This window comes from Copadichromis virginalis, linkage group LG1 (assembly GCF_057382275.1).
Source record: "Copadichromis virginalis isolate Kocher_CV1m ecotype Utaka linkage group LG1, C_Virginalis_male_GT1.1, whole genome shotgun sequence".
Classification (NCBI taxonomy): domain Eukaryota; kingdom Metazoa; phylum Chordata; class Actinopteri; order Cichliformes; family Cichlidae; genus Copadichromis; species Copadichromis virginalis.
The window spans coordinates 26,437,310-26,454,209 of record NC_140618.1 but is presented as its reverse complement, the minus strand read 5'-3'; the positions used below and the strand labels follow the sequence as shown (position 1 = coordinate 26,454,209).

Below are 16,900 nucleotides of genomic sequence, written 5' to 3'. Positions count from 1 at the left end.
CTGATGGCAGAAATGAGTCTTACAGCCTAGCAATCAATACTGCCTTTTAGCAGTTTTTGTTTTGTTAAAGAAGAGTGATTAAACTGTAAATTTTGTATCAATATTGATCTAGGTGACTATAATAAATGTGGGTATGTCTGTGAAGGTTCTCAGTCATCCAGGTCATCGTAGTCTAAGGAGCTTGGAAAGAAAAGTGTGTGGGTAATGTAGCTATGGTGTAACTTATGTGCCAGTCACAATGCTAATGTGGCTCTATGACTAAACCTCACTTCAAAACTGTGTTAGACTGCACTGATAGGTACTTTATGTACTCTGTAATGATGTTAAAACTTTGATTCCAATGATCGGACACTGCTTTGTGGTTTGAATGGTCAGCACAGATACTGAATGAAGTCACCACTCATGATGACAGACTGTCAGTCTTTTGTAAAATAACACCGCCTGGTTTCATCAGAACTCTACCTAAGCTGAAAACATTGGTTTGGATGTTGATCAGTGGGTTTTTTTCCTTCCCCCTCTGCACTGAAGCAAACAGCTTACACATTTTCATAATATAAGGGTTATCTTACTAGTATAGGTTATAAGACTTTTATGCTTCCTGATCATTCTCGCTGTGCTAGAGCATGCAAGCTGAGTTAATTTGGTACTAATTTGGCACTTTTACAGTCTCACAGTGTGATTCTCGACTCCTTTACTGTATCCACCGCAGCCCCCCCCCCCCCCCCCCTCTCCTTTTTTTTTTTTTTTTTAAAAGGAAGGCCACAGTGCTAGACCACAGGACCAGCAAAGCTACAAAATGCAATTGTATTAAATGGATTTGATAAATGGATCTGACAAACAAGTGGAAATTGGTTTTTCATTTTTTATTAAAACTGACCTTCAGGTTTAAGTGCTCAGTTTTTTGTTTTTTTTTTTTTCAGTTTAGCTATATAGTAAAGTTTAGCAACAATGTGAAAAGAAACCTTGAATGCTCTTCCTGTCATATACAACTACCCATGAACAACATGTCAAAATATGCAAACTGATTATACACATAAAAATTGTTATGCAAAGTAAGAAAAGCAAGGCTGAGATGGTTTGCACACGTACAGAGAAACAATCGTGGATATATTGGATAAAGGATGTTGAAGATGGAGCTGCCAGGGCCACAGAGAGTGTTGGATGTAGTGAAGGAGGACATGCAGATGGTTGATATGACAGAGGAGGATACTAGGGATAGAATGAGATGTGGGCAGATGGTTTGCAGTGGAGACACCTAAAGGTAAGAATGCCTTACCTGTGTCATTAGTTAATTGTACTTCCATATGCAGCAGCTTAATGGTTTTTATTGAGGTTGTAGTTTGCAGTGGTTTTAAAACAGACTGTATTTTAGGGACTGGTAATTCAATGTTTAGCTCATCCTCATTTATAATCTATGTTACATTTATTTATGATCTATGTTTTAGGAGTACTGTATTCTTAGTAGTCAGTGAGAACAATGTCATTCATTGCCCACTCTGTGAAATGACCCCTTTTTGTATTGCAGATGTTCCACATTGCTGCAATTTTAGCCTCCGCCTTCTGTCCCTAGAGAGCCCTCCTGTAGTCAGTTAACGTGCTATGAACAGGACATTTTAAAGTTAATTTTTTATATCTGGTTCATAACCGCCTAAGCAGAGTGCAACACTGTGCTGCACTGCCTGGGAACCTTGTAGCCATTCTCCTGAGACTGCGTTAGAAGTCAAGCTACCTTAGCTGTGAAGTTAGCCAGATAAGGTGCCTCATTTTTCTCTTTGATTTATGACTGTTTTTGTTTCCCATAGAGAGGGATGATTAATTTGTTTTCTTTTTTCAATGCTTTTTCCCTTATTCCCTTTTTCGTGTCTTTCTGGAAATGATACCCCTCAGTTAAATATTGCTGTGCTTCTTTTGCATCTGATAATGGTGTGCTGTGATTACAGTAAGGCTGTAATCAGTGAGCGTTAATAAATCCTCAGTGCTACTTGTAAATATCAAATAGAAAATGGAAAAATCACACTTGGAGAGCTGCTACTCAAGAAAAAATAGAGCGAACTGATCAGTAGGTCCCAGCTTTTTCAGAGGTTTTAGAGTTCACCTCTGCAATTAAATCTTCCATAAAATTCAAAATTATAATTTTGTAATAATATAATTATCATTATTATTCAGATAAACACGTGGAGCTCATTTTTATTGCTCGTGATTGTATATTTAAAAAAAAAAAAATCAAAGCAAATGATGTAGCTCTTTTTTTTTAAAAGTCAGAAACATAGCTGTATTTTGGCACCAATGTATGCGAACCTACATACACTACATGGACAAAAGTACCGGACCCTATGCCTTTTTAAATTCGGGTGTTTTCAGTCCTGTTGCCACAGGTGATAAAATCAAGCAACTAGCCGTGCAGTCTGCCTTTACAAACATTTGTGAAAGAATGGTTCATTCTAAAGAGCTGACTGAATTAGTGTGAGACTGTAATAAGATTCCATTATTGCAGTGGAAGTATTTGAGAACAACAGAAGCTCCATCACGAAATGGCAGACCACATAAAGGTACATAGTGGGTCGCTAAGTGCCGAGGGGTATAAAAAGTCACCATCACTCGGTGATTGCAGAGATCCGGACCTTTTCTGACATTAACATAAGCACAAACACTGCAGTGAGAGCTTCATGGTGTGGGTTTCCATGGCTGGACAGCTCCTGTAGGTGAAATATGTAGGGAGCCGTCTTCCGGTTGTTATATGGCATGTGTTACATTTAGCACAATACATACCGGCTGAATTGGATTTGGCACATTGGAGTGCAGGTATCTGTTGACAAGGGAGATGCAAACCAGGGGTCCGTTCTTCGTACCTCGCTTACTACATCCAAGATCAAATAATCGCGCTAACTTTGAGCTCGCTATTCCGGTTCTTCGAACACACCTGTTGTTGACGATTAGTATAGCTGGATGCAGTAATGTGAGCTAACTGGGTGGCTTAACAGGGGCTACGCATCGATAGTAGAAACATTGATCAGCAACCCTTTGGTCAGCGAAAATGTCGAAGGAGCGCGCTCGGTATTTTTCGGCAGCAGAGGAAGAACCCTTGATTGAGGGATTTCAGGAGTTTCAGAGTTTAATTAAAATGCAAGGGAACACTGCAAAGGCTGCAAAAGCAAGGAGAGAGGGCTGGCAGAAAGTTGCTGACAAATTAAACTCGTAAGTAATTTAATAATAATAATAATAATAATAATAATAATAATAATAATAATAATAATAATAATAATAATGGATTGGATTTATATAGCGCTTTTCAAGGCACCCAAAGCGCTTTACAATGCCACTATTCATTCACTCTCACATTCACACACTGGTGGAGGCAGCTACGGTTGTAGCCACAGCTGCCCTGGGGCAGACTGGCAGAAGCCAGGCTGCCATATCACGCCATCGGCCCCTCTGGCCAACACCAGTAGGCGGTAGGGTAAATTTATTATATTATATTACATTATATCCTCTTTCACATTAGAGCCACGACAGGACCCACTAGAACATGGGAACAAGTAAAAGTGAAATATAAGAATATTCTACAGAATGGTAATATTTATCACTTATATTGCTTTTAGTCTCTTGAAAACAGACCCTGAAATAATCTGTTTGTTTATAACAGCAACCAAGAAAAGGGCAGAGCAAAAAAAGACAGGTGGTGGTCCTGCACCCCCTCGTCAACAAGTTGGTTAAGTAAATAATACCCTCACGGGAATATTGATATCTGTCTATGAGCACACTGTCGCGCTGAGCTAAAGGATCCTGTCTGTCCCGCAATATACGCTGGATTCTGAAAACTCTCCTTATCAATCTTGCACCTTCCGCAATGGGTTGCTCACGTATACGGACAGGATATGGCTGCGACAGACTTCCCAAATCCCCCTTCGCTTTTATAGCCGTGGTCTCTCATCTTGATTACACGAAGTAATTTACTATTACTACTCTGAAATATGAATTACATCTGGAATAATCAAATACATGTAATAGAATGATTAATAGTACATTTCCCTTTTTTTAGGAAATGACCTGTATGTATCTGTATGAAATCAATAAAAGGATCAAGTACTGCATTATCTTTAGTTACATTGATAATATTTATTTATGGAAAAACAGTGGTAAAATATCGCTGTTGCTTTTGTATAAATGAAGCGGACATACCTGCGTGGCCGCGAGCTAATCTTGTTTACATAAAGTAAACCTGCTCCCGAGCAGGTTTACGCTTACGGATATGTTGCTATGACAGCAAGTCCCGGATGAGCTTCGGAGAACCGAACGATCCAAGATCAGGCGAAATCGTCAACAATCAAATCCAGCTAACTTACTTAGCGAGGTACGAAGAACGGACCCCAGAGCTTTGGAAATCCACCAAAAATGTTTGAAACACTTGGGCTCTACATGCCTTGTACTTAGGGAAAACGTATTCTTCCCATCCCCACAATACATATTTGTGTTTTTGGAACACAAATGAGTATTTTCACAGTATCGAAATATTGTGGCATTATATCTTAGATGTAGATAACTATGCCCCATGTGTGTCATTATGAATTACTAATAACATAAAATGTTACCAGGTATGTGTCTTCACTAAGAAAAAAAAAGTTTCTCCTTTCTTTTTTTAGATAATTTTTGCACAGCACTTCTCCAAACACATTCAGGCAGAGAGTGTGATTGAAGTTTTCTCATTTGGGATGTGGGAGGGTGCCAGATGTTAGGAACCAATGAAACCCAAGTGCTGCCAGAGAATGCTAGATGAGCAGACAGAACAGAATATAAAATACTTTAATCATTTTAGAGTCTAGGCAGACAGCATGTGGAGTACAAAACAAGAATCTGTCTGTGACATAACATGCGTGCACTCACACACATATACATAGATAGATATATCATATATTTCTATCTCTATCTCTATATATCTATCTCTATATATCATTGGACTGAATTTCTGGCAAAGTGATTGTGGTGTTGGAAAAGAGGTCATGGGAGCCAGTGTATTCACAAAATGATGTAAGAAATGCTCGTTCCTTTTTTTTCTTTTTTCTTTTTTTTGAGTGGTCCTGTAGCTCGTAGCTGATCTCCAGAACAGAAAAGAAACACTTTTGCCAGTTAAAGTCAGAGATGGTGGAGTAACCACGAGATGCGAACCTTTATTGTTCTGTGAGCTACCTGCTGAATAATACTGAGGATGGCAACAATGGTAACTGAACCAGCAAGAGGAAATCCAGACCTTGTTAGCGAAGTCTGAACTTGTCCATGAGTAAACTGACAACAGATTGGGTCAGTCTCTGAAAAATAAAACAACAAAACCCAAAACACTGAGCGCCTGTTAACATGCCTTTAATGTGACTTTAAAGACTACGAGTTTTGATCTGTGAATGCATGATTTAACAGACATGTTTAATAAAAAATGCAGTCTGTCCAGCTTTATTTGCTGTATCCAAACTTTCCCTGACCTTCAGTTAGGACACACAGTCATGCTCATACATAAACTTTTGCATCGGCCCGGTTGTTCTTGCTCTTAATAAGACTTCTTCAGGCGTTTTGGAAAGCTATTCCATTTTCTTTTTCAGGCCTCTGAGATCTTCAGAATGTCTAAAAGCTAAAAACATCAAACAGCCTTTGAAAGCTGACTTACCACCAGTATCCATTTTTCACTTATGTCTCCACAAGTGTCTTTCATATTTGTTTCAGGAAAGCCTCACAGTGCAGGTATCCTGGTTTCCTCTGTAATTCCTGCTTGAGATCATCTGATTGTTCTTCTTTGCTCTCTGCCTGAACTGTTGATGATGAAAAACTTGCATACAGTTGCCACTGGGCTATGAATTTCAATAAAGCTCTTATTAAGACCTCTATAACCAAAATCCTACAGTACTGACTGGGTAGGGACCAATGTAGAATATAAGTCTTTTTTTCCTCTCTGAAACTTGAGAGCATTTTTTCTGATCTACCTTGGCAGCAGTCTTTTTTTTTTTAAATCTACATCTGTAAAGCCATCACTGTTTTTGTCAGCCTCTTTCCATCTAACCCTGACACGCTCTCATAGTAGTAAATGATGGTACAAGGCTATGTTTTAGTGCACTCACTCTATATATAATATATACAAGTGGAGATGTATGCAGAAAATGTCTGTATATGGCATGAAGTTGGGAATTAAAAGCCCCTATTATTTTGTTTTTGTTTACCTTTTTTAAAACACTGCAGAAGTCATGCTGGGAATCAGACAGCTGGTCGTCCCCCCCCCTTTTCTTTCTCCTGTCAGGCTATTCATTGTGATGTAGCCATAGTATTGTGCAAACAATTAGAAGAGGATTCTGCTTCTTTTGATGCATTTGTGCCTCCATATTTTGAGGAATTGTAAAAAAAAAAAACAACAACCCAAAACCGCCCAAACAGATGGGCTTCCTGTTAATAGATTTAGCTAAGGTGTTTGTTATAAGCTCAGTTATTAATGTAGAAACTGGAATGGGGTTTACCTGTCATATTTTTGTGACAGGTGTAGATTACATTGAATAAATCAAAACAAACAAATGAAAAACAATAACTAATCTCCCATCTGTTTGGATTAACATTAAAATTGGTTATTTATTACAAAATGCCATTTATCAGTGTTCTTCAGAGACACAATAGTAGATGGAAGAAAAATGTAATCATACACACAACCTGCTTCTTTTCAAGATAAAGCATTTAGATAACAGCTTCCCGTTTTATCCTGCCACCTTGAGAATTTATGTACATATGATGCTGGAAGGCACAGAGTGTGGTGATTAGAGCAACAACTGTGAATGCTAATGTTCAGAGATGGAATTCAGGTTCAGACAAGAGGGAGGGGCAGTCTACAATTTAGCTCATGCCTCTGGTTCAATGGTATTCATTCTTAAAGCTGGAGTACCTTGGTTTGCAAGTACTGGTAACCCGAGTGTGGAGAAGGAGACTACAGAAGGTGTTTGGATCTGGGGAGACCAAAAGCCTGGGCCAGTATTCAGCCTCTTTACAATTCTTCATCTTCTTTCAGCCGCACCCTTTAGGGTACTCAACAGTGGATTATCTGCCTTAATCTCACCCTCTCCTTAGCGTCCTCCTCTGTCACACCAGTCCTCTGCATGTCCTCCTTAACTACATGCATGAAGCTTTTCTGTGGTCTTCATCTTTCATCCTGCCTGGCAGCTCCTCATTTAGCATCCTTTGTACAATCTATCAACTATCCCTACTTTGCACATGCCCAAACCAGCTCAGCCTTGCCTCTCTCATGTACTCATTTCTAATCATATCAATCCTGGTCACTGGTCAGCTCTGTCACCTCCACTTTGGCCTCCTCCCTTTTTGTTATGGCCACCGTCTCCAAGCCATACGTCATAGCAGGCCACTACCATCTTGTAAACCTTCCCTTTTACTCTTGCTGCCTTCCTTCTGTCACAAAGACAGCCCTGACTCTTCACTTCTCCTTTATCTCTTTGCTTTGGATGGTTGACCTCAGGTATTTAAACTCATCTACCTTCACTTTCTCACCTCCTGGTACCCCCAGTGTTACATCCGCCTCTCTCTCATGCTGTTAACCAGGTAAACACCACATTAAGCAACATAATACTTCTTAATAACACTGTTCTGTCTTATTTATATGAAACAAAACTATTACTGATATCTGATTCCAAACAGCTCTGTTGTAGAATAAAGGTAGAATATGTTCATTCATGTGAATCTCTTTGTAGAGTCACTCTTCATCACACTTTTTTTTTAAAGAATAGCTCCTTGAGTTCAGTGGTTGGAAAGAATTTGCCCTTTAGAAGGAAAATAAATCTATATTATACGTTGGTCCTAAGCTTTCAATATTACTCTGTAATCACAGGCAGCATTCTATTGGATCAAAGGTACGTTCTCCATAAGATGTGTCTAAAATCAGCTTTCACATAAAGAGCAGCAAGAAAATGTTTTTATTCCGTGAAGTTTTCTTTGCATTAATTTGATAGTCGGCTAAATTGGAGAAAATAAATCCAATACGGGTGTTAAAGGAAGAAAGCGCTTAGACAGCAATCAATATAGAACCTAAAATAATGAACAGTTTCTTCATTGTCTTTGCTGGTTTTACAGTCACGTTCTTGTGTCATGTGCATTTGTGTTAGCAGTGTTACCATCTGCCTTTTGTCTTTATAGGGTCAGATCCACATTATTGTTCCAGTAGAGTTATGTTATACTCTTCTGCCACAGTCTACATAAGACCAAGGCATTTGGGTAATGCGCATTAATGAAATTGAATGAATTTAATGATTAACTGATTAGTATTTCCGGTGCAGACCAGATTTATTTAATTGCTAATCATATATGTGCCTAATAAGATACATGCACTCTTATACAGAAGGCTGACATGGAAATGAAGAAAAGTGGGGAAGGGGGCATGGAAAAAAGTTTCTCAGTAAAGTTTTCCTCCATCGGAGATGCTAAAGTCTGCTGTGGTATTGATTCTGAAAATCTGCTGAAGAGAGAGAAGAAGATTTTCTCTCATTTGGTGTTTTTTCTCATGATTGGAGAAAGCACTGTGTGACATGTCAGTCCTAAATCTCCTGTTTGGGTAGAAAACATTTTCACACATGAATGTTGGACAATGGTGGGACAATCAATCACACTGTCTGCCTTTACTCACTTCTAGCCGAATGTATAAAAGTCACTGGATCCACTCTGTGGGTTTCAATGGGCCAGGCTTTCCCTTAATTTTGTGTTTATAGCTTTTACTGTGTTCATGTATTTCAGACACAGCAGAGGATAACAGTGTATGCATGTGCAACCTTTTTATTTAATTATTTTTTACAGTATCTTGTTTACCTCTACTGCCTTTCTCTTCAACACAAAGTACTGAGTTCTGTTTTTCTGCCTGGTGGATGAGAATGAAATTGTTGTCAGTTGTCAGTCTGGGACTATTGTGATATCGATTTCATGTTTGTTATTTCAGCTGGGTGCAAAACTTTGGGCATGAAGGTCTTGGACTGCTGCTAGACATTTTGGAGAGGTTGCTATTCAAGAAACAGTAAGTTTATGCATTCATGTTCAAACTCTTTCCGGTCTCAATAATTATTCAATTCTTTTAAGTGTTTAATAGCAAACAATAACCTATTGCTGTCTTGTTTCAATAGCCAAGAGAAAATTGACAAAAAGAACCAACATAAAGTTATCCAGTGTCTCAAAGCCTTCATGAACAACAAGGTATTGACAATAGCTTATTTTATTTCATTTTATTATTTCACTTATTTTGTTTGATGGATATTTGCTGGGTATAAAAAGTCTGTTTTTGTAGATCAGGTTTCTTTAAATTAATCTAATTCATATATTATGATTCTACACTGACACTATAGTTTTTGAAACATGGCCTTTTAAGCTGTAATGTTCATATCACAAAAATAGTTTATATGAACTTAAAAATGCTTAAAAATACAAAAGACTGACAGGGGTGTAAAATTGGAAGAGGTCATTGGCTGTCTAACTTTGCTACTTTTGGAGCTCTTTGCTCTGCACTCATGAGTCAGCCACACCCATCTTAGATCTTTACCTCAATTTTTACCTCAGCTCTACCCCTAAAGAATAAAGTTACGTTGAAACCAAGCACACCATTGTTTTTCTTGTGACATTACCAATAAGTTTGATGTGTCACATGGCCCTCTTCCTATTGAAAAAACAAAAGTTGTATCCAAGATGGCCGACTTCTAAATGGCCACCATGGTCACCACCCATCTTGAGGAGTTTGCACCCTCATAAATACTAATATGCCACAAACAGGACTGTAATATCACCAACCATTCCCATTTTATTACGGTGTATCCATATAAATGGCCCACCCTGTATGTCCCAGGCCAAAGCTATTTAAAATGTTTACTTCTCAAGTACTAATAATTCATAATGCTTCAGCTGTTTTTCTTAATAGTTTATCAGTAGCTGCAGAGAGGATAAGAACCCTCCCAGCAACTTTCCATGTAGAGCTAAAACCCTATGGAGAAAGATATGCAGTGTAAAATGTGCTGCAAGGTCTGATATAATCCTGCTTCTCAATAAGTGCCAGGCGCCAACAAAAACCCATAGGCCTCTGTGTTAGCCCAGACCTTTCTGCGGCTAAAGAGGTGTCTTGGGATGTGGGGTAACCACAATGCCAAGAAGACAGGTGTTCTCTGCCAGCTGTCGCTACAGACTTTTCTTCTTCTGCCTTTGTCTGATTTTTCTGTCTTCTGTCACCAGTGGCATAATAATGTAATACTAAAAGTTACCACACTGTGAAATTGCCCTTTGACAAAATAAATATAATAAGAAAACCTTTCTCCCCGGTAAATTGTAGATTTATTGGAGAGATTGTGTTACAAAGTCACTTTAAGTTTATGTGTGTTTGTGGATGCAATTAGATATCAATTTTGACATGTAGGACATAGTTTTCTGGGGTTTGTTTTTTTTTTATAAAGGAAAAAAAGGGACACATTATTCAGTCAAATATTTGATCATTTAGATACATTTGAAGTACACGAAAATATATGATGAGCTTAACTTTGGTTATGTTGTTTAATGTGGATTTGTATTTTTGTTGACAAAAATGGGGCAAATTGCAGCATGTCTGGGTAATAATGTTTTGATTCCATTACAGTATGGCTTGGATCGAATTCTGGGGGAGGAGAAAAGTCTTGCTTTACTGGCAAGAGCCATTGATCCCAACCAGTCTGCAATGATGACCGATGTGGTAAAGCTGTTGTCAGCCATCTGCATTGTAGGAGAAGAGAACATGTATGTCATTGATTCTCTCAACATTTCTATCTGACTGACTTTTTCTAATGTTAAAGCACAATGTTTTTCCATTAGATTAGGCTGTACTTAAATAGTAAAGTGGATAACTATCATGTCTTTATTATCAGTTTAAATCATACTGGCACACAGTAATAAATGGTGCTAAAATGTCATAAAAAGGCCGAAACTTAACAGAGCAGTAAGAGAAAGACTGCACTGTAATTTACCTTATAATTCAGTCACTCGCGCACTCCAAGGAACCTTGGATACAATATAGGAAAGAGCGTATGGTTAAATCCCTAAAAATGAATGCATTGCTTCATTTTTTTCTCTCTCAAACTGTTCAGTCATGCATTTTATGTTCTCATTTAGTTTGGAGAAGGTCCTTGAAGCCATCACCACAGCTGGGGAATGGCGAGGCATTGAGAGGTTCAGTCCCATTGTGCAAGGACTACGCGATCGCTCAGTTCAATTACAAGTAAGTGCAAAATACTTTTCCACCATCTGACACCTTGTTTTCCGCAGATTTTACTGATATTACATACACAGTAACTGTGAAAACGTGACAATGTCAACAGATCACAGCCAGTCAAAGGTCCCTCAGTTACTTAAACATTCACTGTGAGGTTTGATAAAATTCCTGTTTTGTTGTTTTGTCATATTTTTTATTTGCAACTAATTTTCAGTCAACCAATTGCAAATCACAGATCAAGTCGCAGTGACGCCTAAAAAGGCAGCTAGACATTTCTCATCTTTTAGTATATGCAAAATGCTTGTATTTTAATGTTATTTAGAATTGATTAATTGTTATGGGGAAAATATGGCTGCTATATTCATGTGGGTGAGAATTTAAAAAAAAAAAGGTCTGTTCATTCTGTTTTTCATGAACTCGTCAGTGCCAGAGATGGGCAGTAACGCGTTACTGTAATCTGATTACTTTTTTCAAGTAACGAGTAAAGTAAGGGATTACTATTGCAAAAACGGTAATTAGATTACCGTTACTTTCCCGTAGGAACGCTGCGTTACTGCGTTACTAAAACCGTGATCTTTTTGCGAGAATGTCTCGCGACAGTGACGTAAGCGAGTGCGCCGTTAGTGACAACAGCTGTGTGCAGATCAACAATGGATCACATAACGATTGTGGGAGAGAGTATGAGCGTGCAGCGTTTAAAGCGTGGGAGCACTGACCTTACTTTGAGTTTGATTCCATAAAAAGTGACAAAAACATTAGCGTCCATCGTGCGTGGGAAGAAAACTTCTTTTTACAGCGAAAAACCCCCCCCTAAACTTCCGAGTAGCTACGACGTAATGGGAAACTCACAGAGAAACTCGCGGATTCTTCAACTGAGCGGGACACCTGCACCAGGGTAACCCTCCGCCTACCGCAGTCCTGCTTTACAGGTGAAAATAGAGCAACAGGACCGCTGAGTCTTTGACTTTATTTATTTTCTGCTGTGTTTTACTTGCATCTATTTAAAAGAGTGAGTGTAAACACAAAAAATATTTTATTTTATGTGCTGGAATGTGCAGAAAATAGGTTTAAATGTTAAACTAATTTATTCAAGTCAGAGAATGGTGCATATAATTAAATTTTTGCTTGATGCATAAAGTTAAAAGATTAAAACTGATAAAACAAGTTAAAAAAAAGAGACTTTTCCATTTGATTACATTTTGTATGATGGATTATGTAGAAAAAGTAGAATTGGGCTGAAAGATCTATCGCTTTATCACCTCTTCAGGTTGTAAATCGTGTTTTTAAAAAGTAACTAAGTAACTAAGTAATTACTTTTGAAAATAAGTAATCAGTAAAGTAACGGGATTACTTTTTGGGGGAAGTAATCAGTAATTAGTTACTGATTACTTTTTTTTCAAGTAACTTGACCAACACTGGTGCCAGATGCTTCAGTTAAGTACAGACGTCACTTTTTAATGATCGCTTTCAGACCAGACATGTCAGAAATTAAAATTCGACCCACAAATTCATCTGCACCATTTGTTTTGAATAAATATCAGCTTAAAATCTACAGACAGCTGGGCAGACTAAGTAAGGAACAGTCCCTATACCAGTTAACAAGTTAACAAGAAACATAAAAGCAAGCAGTAGAAGAACATGCTCATTTAATCAATATACAAGTCCCTTTTCATGTTCTGCCTTAAACAAAAAGACGAACATAAAAAACGGGCCATTTTATTCTTGTGTGTATTCCCTCTACACATTCTCCATTTAGATAAAATTGTTTGGATCTTTACTCTCCAAGCACACTTAAACATTGCATATATACTGTTTCAAACAGTGCAGGTTTGCATGTTAAAATGTAATCATATAAATTATGGAAACTTCTTGTCCCTTTAAAACATTTATATAGTGTGACTGTTAAACAGAGCTCCCCATAACATGAGCAATAATTGAGGCACACATAATGAAGCTTAAATCATCTTTTCCATATTATTGGAATAAGAATTTGGTTTTTGTTTGTAGTACCTTGTGATAGGTACCAAATAGCATTCACATTCAGTTTACTGTATAATTATCTTTGACCAGTTCTCACCGAAAGAAAAAAAAATCAATAGTTGGTGAGGGAAGGGGAGACACTGGAATTTAAAATGAGGTATTTATAGAAAGGAAGTGGGGAAAAATAACAACCAGGATTTTTTTCCAGTGCACTAGAAGGTAGAATTTACTTTACACAAGGATATTAAATACACAGAACTCATCTGTGGCCAAACAAACATTGCCCTTTGTACTTTGTTGTGTTTTATTGATGCTTTGTTATTACCTCGACTGTCTAATAGACAGCACAAATCCCCTTTAACCCCATGCATTATTAAAGCATAGACACTTTTATCCTAAGCATTGAAATGTGTGGCTACAGGCTTTCTGTTCTATTTCGGTACTTTTATTCATAGTGTCAGCCTAGGGAACGTTTTTTAAACCATAAATACTAAAATTGAGGATACCAGTATTGTCTCTTAATACTCCTATCTCAATGTCTTCATATTTGTCTTATTTGTTATCTCAAATATAAAGCTGAAGGTGTGATAAGAGTTCCATGACTTCCCATTTAGAGTAAAAACTACATGATTTAATTTTAACCACTAGGCCCTTCATCGCTTTGTGCAGTGATACACTTTTTCCGGAGCTCCTGCTGTATTTGTTATGCTCCTTGGAAATAGCATTCTGTAAGTACCATATGCAGCTTGTGCTATGTCAAAAGATGACCCTTCAGCTTGAACTTTACTAAAATCCACAAAGCCAAATCTGGCACTGAGTGTGGGTGGGGACCTGTGATGGCGTTGGTGACTTATTGGCAGGCAATACAAAGGTGCTGTGATACTTTGTAACATCAGTAGCGTTACAATATTAAAGAGGCTCTTTGGTGACAGGTATTAGTAAACTGGAGTACCAAAGATGAGAGTGTGCCATCAAATTAAACATCACCTGAATATCTAGCATTGCCATATTGTCTTTTCACACATGAATGGATTGCCTTACTGGTCAATAATTGATTTTTCTGTTTATCTTTGCCTGGGTAGTTGAAGAGTCACACAATGTAGCTGTCCCTGCGTAATAAACCAAACTCAGAGGGGAGTGAAAAACTGCTTTCAAAACAGCAAGTTTGCCCTTAAATTGACAGTTGGTTAGTTGTGTGTGTATGTGTGTATATGGGGCTGCAGTTGTTACATTAATATTAAAATCAGCCCCCACCCCCAGTTGGTGACTGGAGAAAATAGACATGCATTAGTTATGGTCCTTTGCTTCCAAGGGACATGGCTCATTTAGAATGCATGCCAGCACGCTTTTCATCATCTTCTGGAAAAAAGTCCATCATCTCTTTCTTTGGTTCTTTCTCTCATTCTGCTCTCTTCCCTTCTCTCACACTCTCTTTGTTCTGTGTACCCCCATGTTGCAGGTGGCATGCATGCAGCTCATCAATGCACTAGTAACATCCCCTGATGAGCTGGACTTCAGGCTGCACATTAGAAATGAATTTATGCGCTGTGGCCTGAAAGAGATATTGCCGGTAAGCAAAACATAACCACCACACACAAACGCACACACACAGACGAACACAATATAAACTCAGACTCACCTTGCATTAATATTAAAATGAGTTGTCCACTTCAGTGAAATATTGTCGTTTTACTCCAGCAAATAATTCATGAAACACAGAGGAGAGTTTGCACGTCCTCTGTCTGTGCGACAGCCAGAAACCAATAAAGTTTCTAGTGTCTCGGCTAATAATCTTCCTTCTGGCTTTTATACCATCTAGCTAACATGTTTAACTTTTGTAAGCAGTGTTGTTGTTGCCAGCAAAATGAGAAAATAATAAATGAAAGTAAAACGCTGGTGCCCACACCTGTAAATAATCACAGTTAGGATGAGCTCCTCGTCTTTACTTGAGTTTAATAAAGGATCTTGAGCTTTCCTCACTATTTAATTTTGCATAATTCTTTATGCACCTTCTTTTTGCACCTTGATCCTTATGTAGCAACTGCTAGTCATCAGGAATGAGGCCCTTGACATTCAGCTCAAGGTATTTGAGGAGCACAAAGAAGAGGACATGATGGAGTTCTCTCACAGACTGGAAGACATTAAGAGTGAGCTTGAATATCCTTGTCTTTATTATAAAAAGGTACATGCAATTTGGATTTATGATTCAGTGTTTGTGTCTTGTAATTGTGCCTAATTTTCTTATGAGACATTCATGGGATCCAGTTAAGGTAAATTATTTCTGACATTATGCAAACAAAAGTGTAAATTAGAGTCAAAACACATTTTTCTTACATTTACTTTTGTGTCATTACCTTCTTTTTTACGTGAAATTGCACTGTTGACATTGAAATACAAATCCTTGACTCGCTGCACTGATGCAGGTGATATATTCAGTATTGTGCAGAGCATGGTAAAGGACAGCAGTGCAGAGCCATATTTCCTCTCTATACTGCAGCACCTCGTGCTTATACGAAATGACCACTTGATCAGGTAAAAATCAACACAAACACACGCACACACACACACACAGTTTAATGAATCGAGTAATGCTTTACTTGTCAGTTAAATGAATCAGCTAAATGTTTCCTTATTTAGACTACATGTTTACTTGTATACTTATAATTTTCCTTTAGTAGTTTTTATTCATATGTATTTGTTCACTAATCAGGTTTATTGGTTTGCCTTATTCGTTTTCTTAAAAATAGCAGAGTATAGTAATGTAATTTACAGTCTCTAGACTGTATTCTGACTGCATTTTCATGTCACATTTTACCTAAATGCACACACATCTCAGGGTCTAAGCAGTTTTGAACATTGTTAATGATGTACACTGTTGAAGAGCTTATGTGGAGGTCTAGCTCTTGCCGCCTTGAACCCTCTCAATGACATTGGTTAACAAAGAGAATGCTTTCTCTTTCATCTCTAAGCCATCTACAGAAGCCATTGCTACAGAGCATTTCTCATCTCCTAATAATGGTGCTTTTCAAAGGCTTATTTTATGTTGGTTCTCTTGCTGTTGGGTGTGACTTGGCTTGATCAAAAGATGGAGCTTTAGTCTGAAGAATACAAAATGCATCACCTGCCAAAAAACAACACCTTTTTGGTGCTCTTCTCTAGCTCTGTCTGATTATTATTATTTTTAATATATACATTTTTTTTATTTAAGCACTGGTGCTTCTGTGACTGCCCTCACTTTGCTAAACATCATTAACCATTCACAAATATTTCATACATTTAAAAACATACACTGTTGCTCCCTGTTGCAGGGATGTAACTGTCTAGAGTACACAATTTTTGAAGCCATCTTAAAAAAATGGTAAGAAGAGAGGAGAAAACCTAAAATCAATGATTTGTAAATCACTATATATAACATTTAGAGTTGTACATAGACAGTGCATCACAAACTGGAACTGAGAGAATGAGGGCCCCCAATGTCTTTCAATTGATAGTTTGAGAAGTACTGTTCTGTTGTTTAACTAGCTGCCCGCACAGTCTTTCACTGAGTGTTGAACTCTTGCCCATCCCTGCTTTTGAAAAGCTGCGTTTCTGTAGGATGTTTTTATCCCCACTGAATCTAATGAGCTGGGAAATGTTTAGCCAGGTATGTTAGCATGGGTTTTTAAACTAGGCAACTTTCCC

The 16,900-nt window shown here is 37.9% G+C and overlaps 1 protein-coding gene across 6 annotated transcripts in view; it reads left to right on the top strand.

Annotated features, from left to right (window-relative positions):
* LOC146718866 (protein diaphanous homolog 3-like) overlaps positions 1-16,900 on the top strand; it is a 173,755-nt gene that overhangs the window by 13,429 nt on the left and 143,426 nt on the right. For 5 of the 6 annotated variants that reach the window (XM_085456713.1, XM_085456679.1, XM_085456695.1 and 2 more), the window contains 7 exons: positions 8,960-9,034; positions 9,141-9,210; positions 10,631-10,767; positions 11,140-11,245; positions 14,679-14,789; positions 15,258-15,376; positions 15,635-15,751. In XM_085456713.1, the coding sequence (XP_085312839.1) occupies positions 8,960-9,034; positions 9,141-9,210; positions 10,631-10,767; positions 11,140-11,245; positions 14,679-14,789; positions 15,258-15,376; positions 15,635-15,751 (735 nt within the window). The remainder of the gene's footprint in view (positions 1-8,959; positions 9,035-9,140; positions 9,211-10,630; positions 10,768-11,139; positions 11,246-14,678; positions 14,790-15,257; positions 15,377-15,634; positions 15,752-16,900) is intronic. The other variant, XM_085456686.1, reaches the window with a different exon arrangement.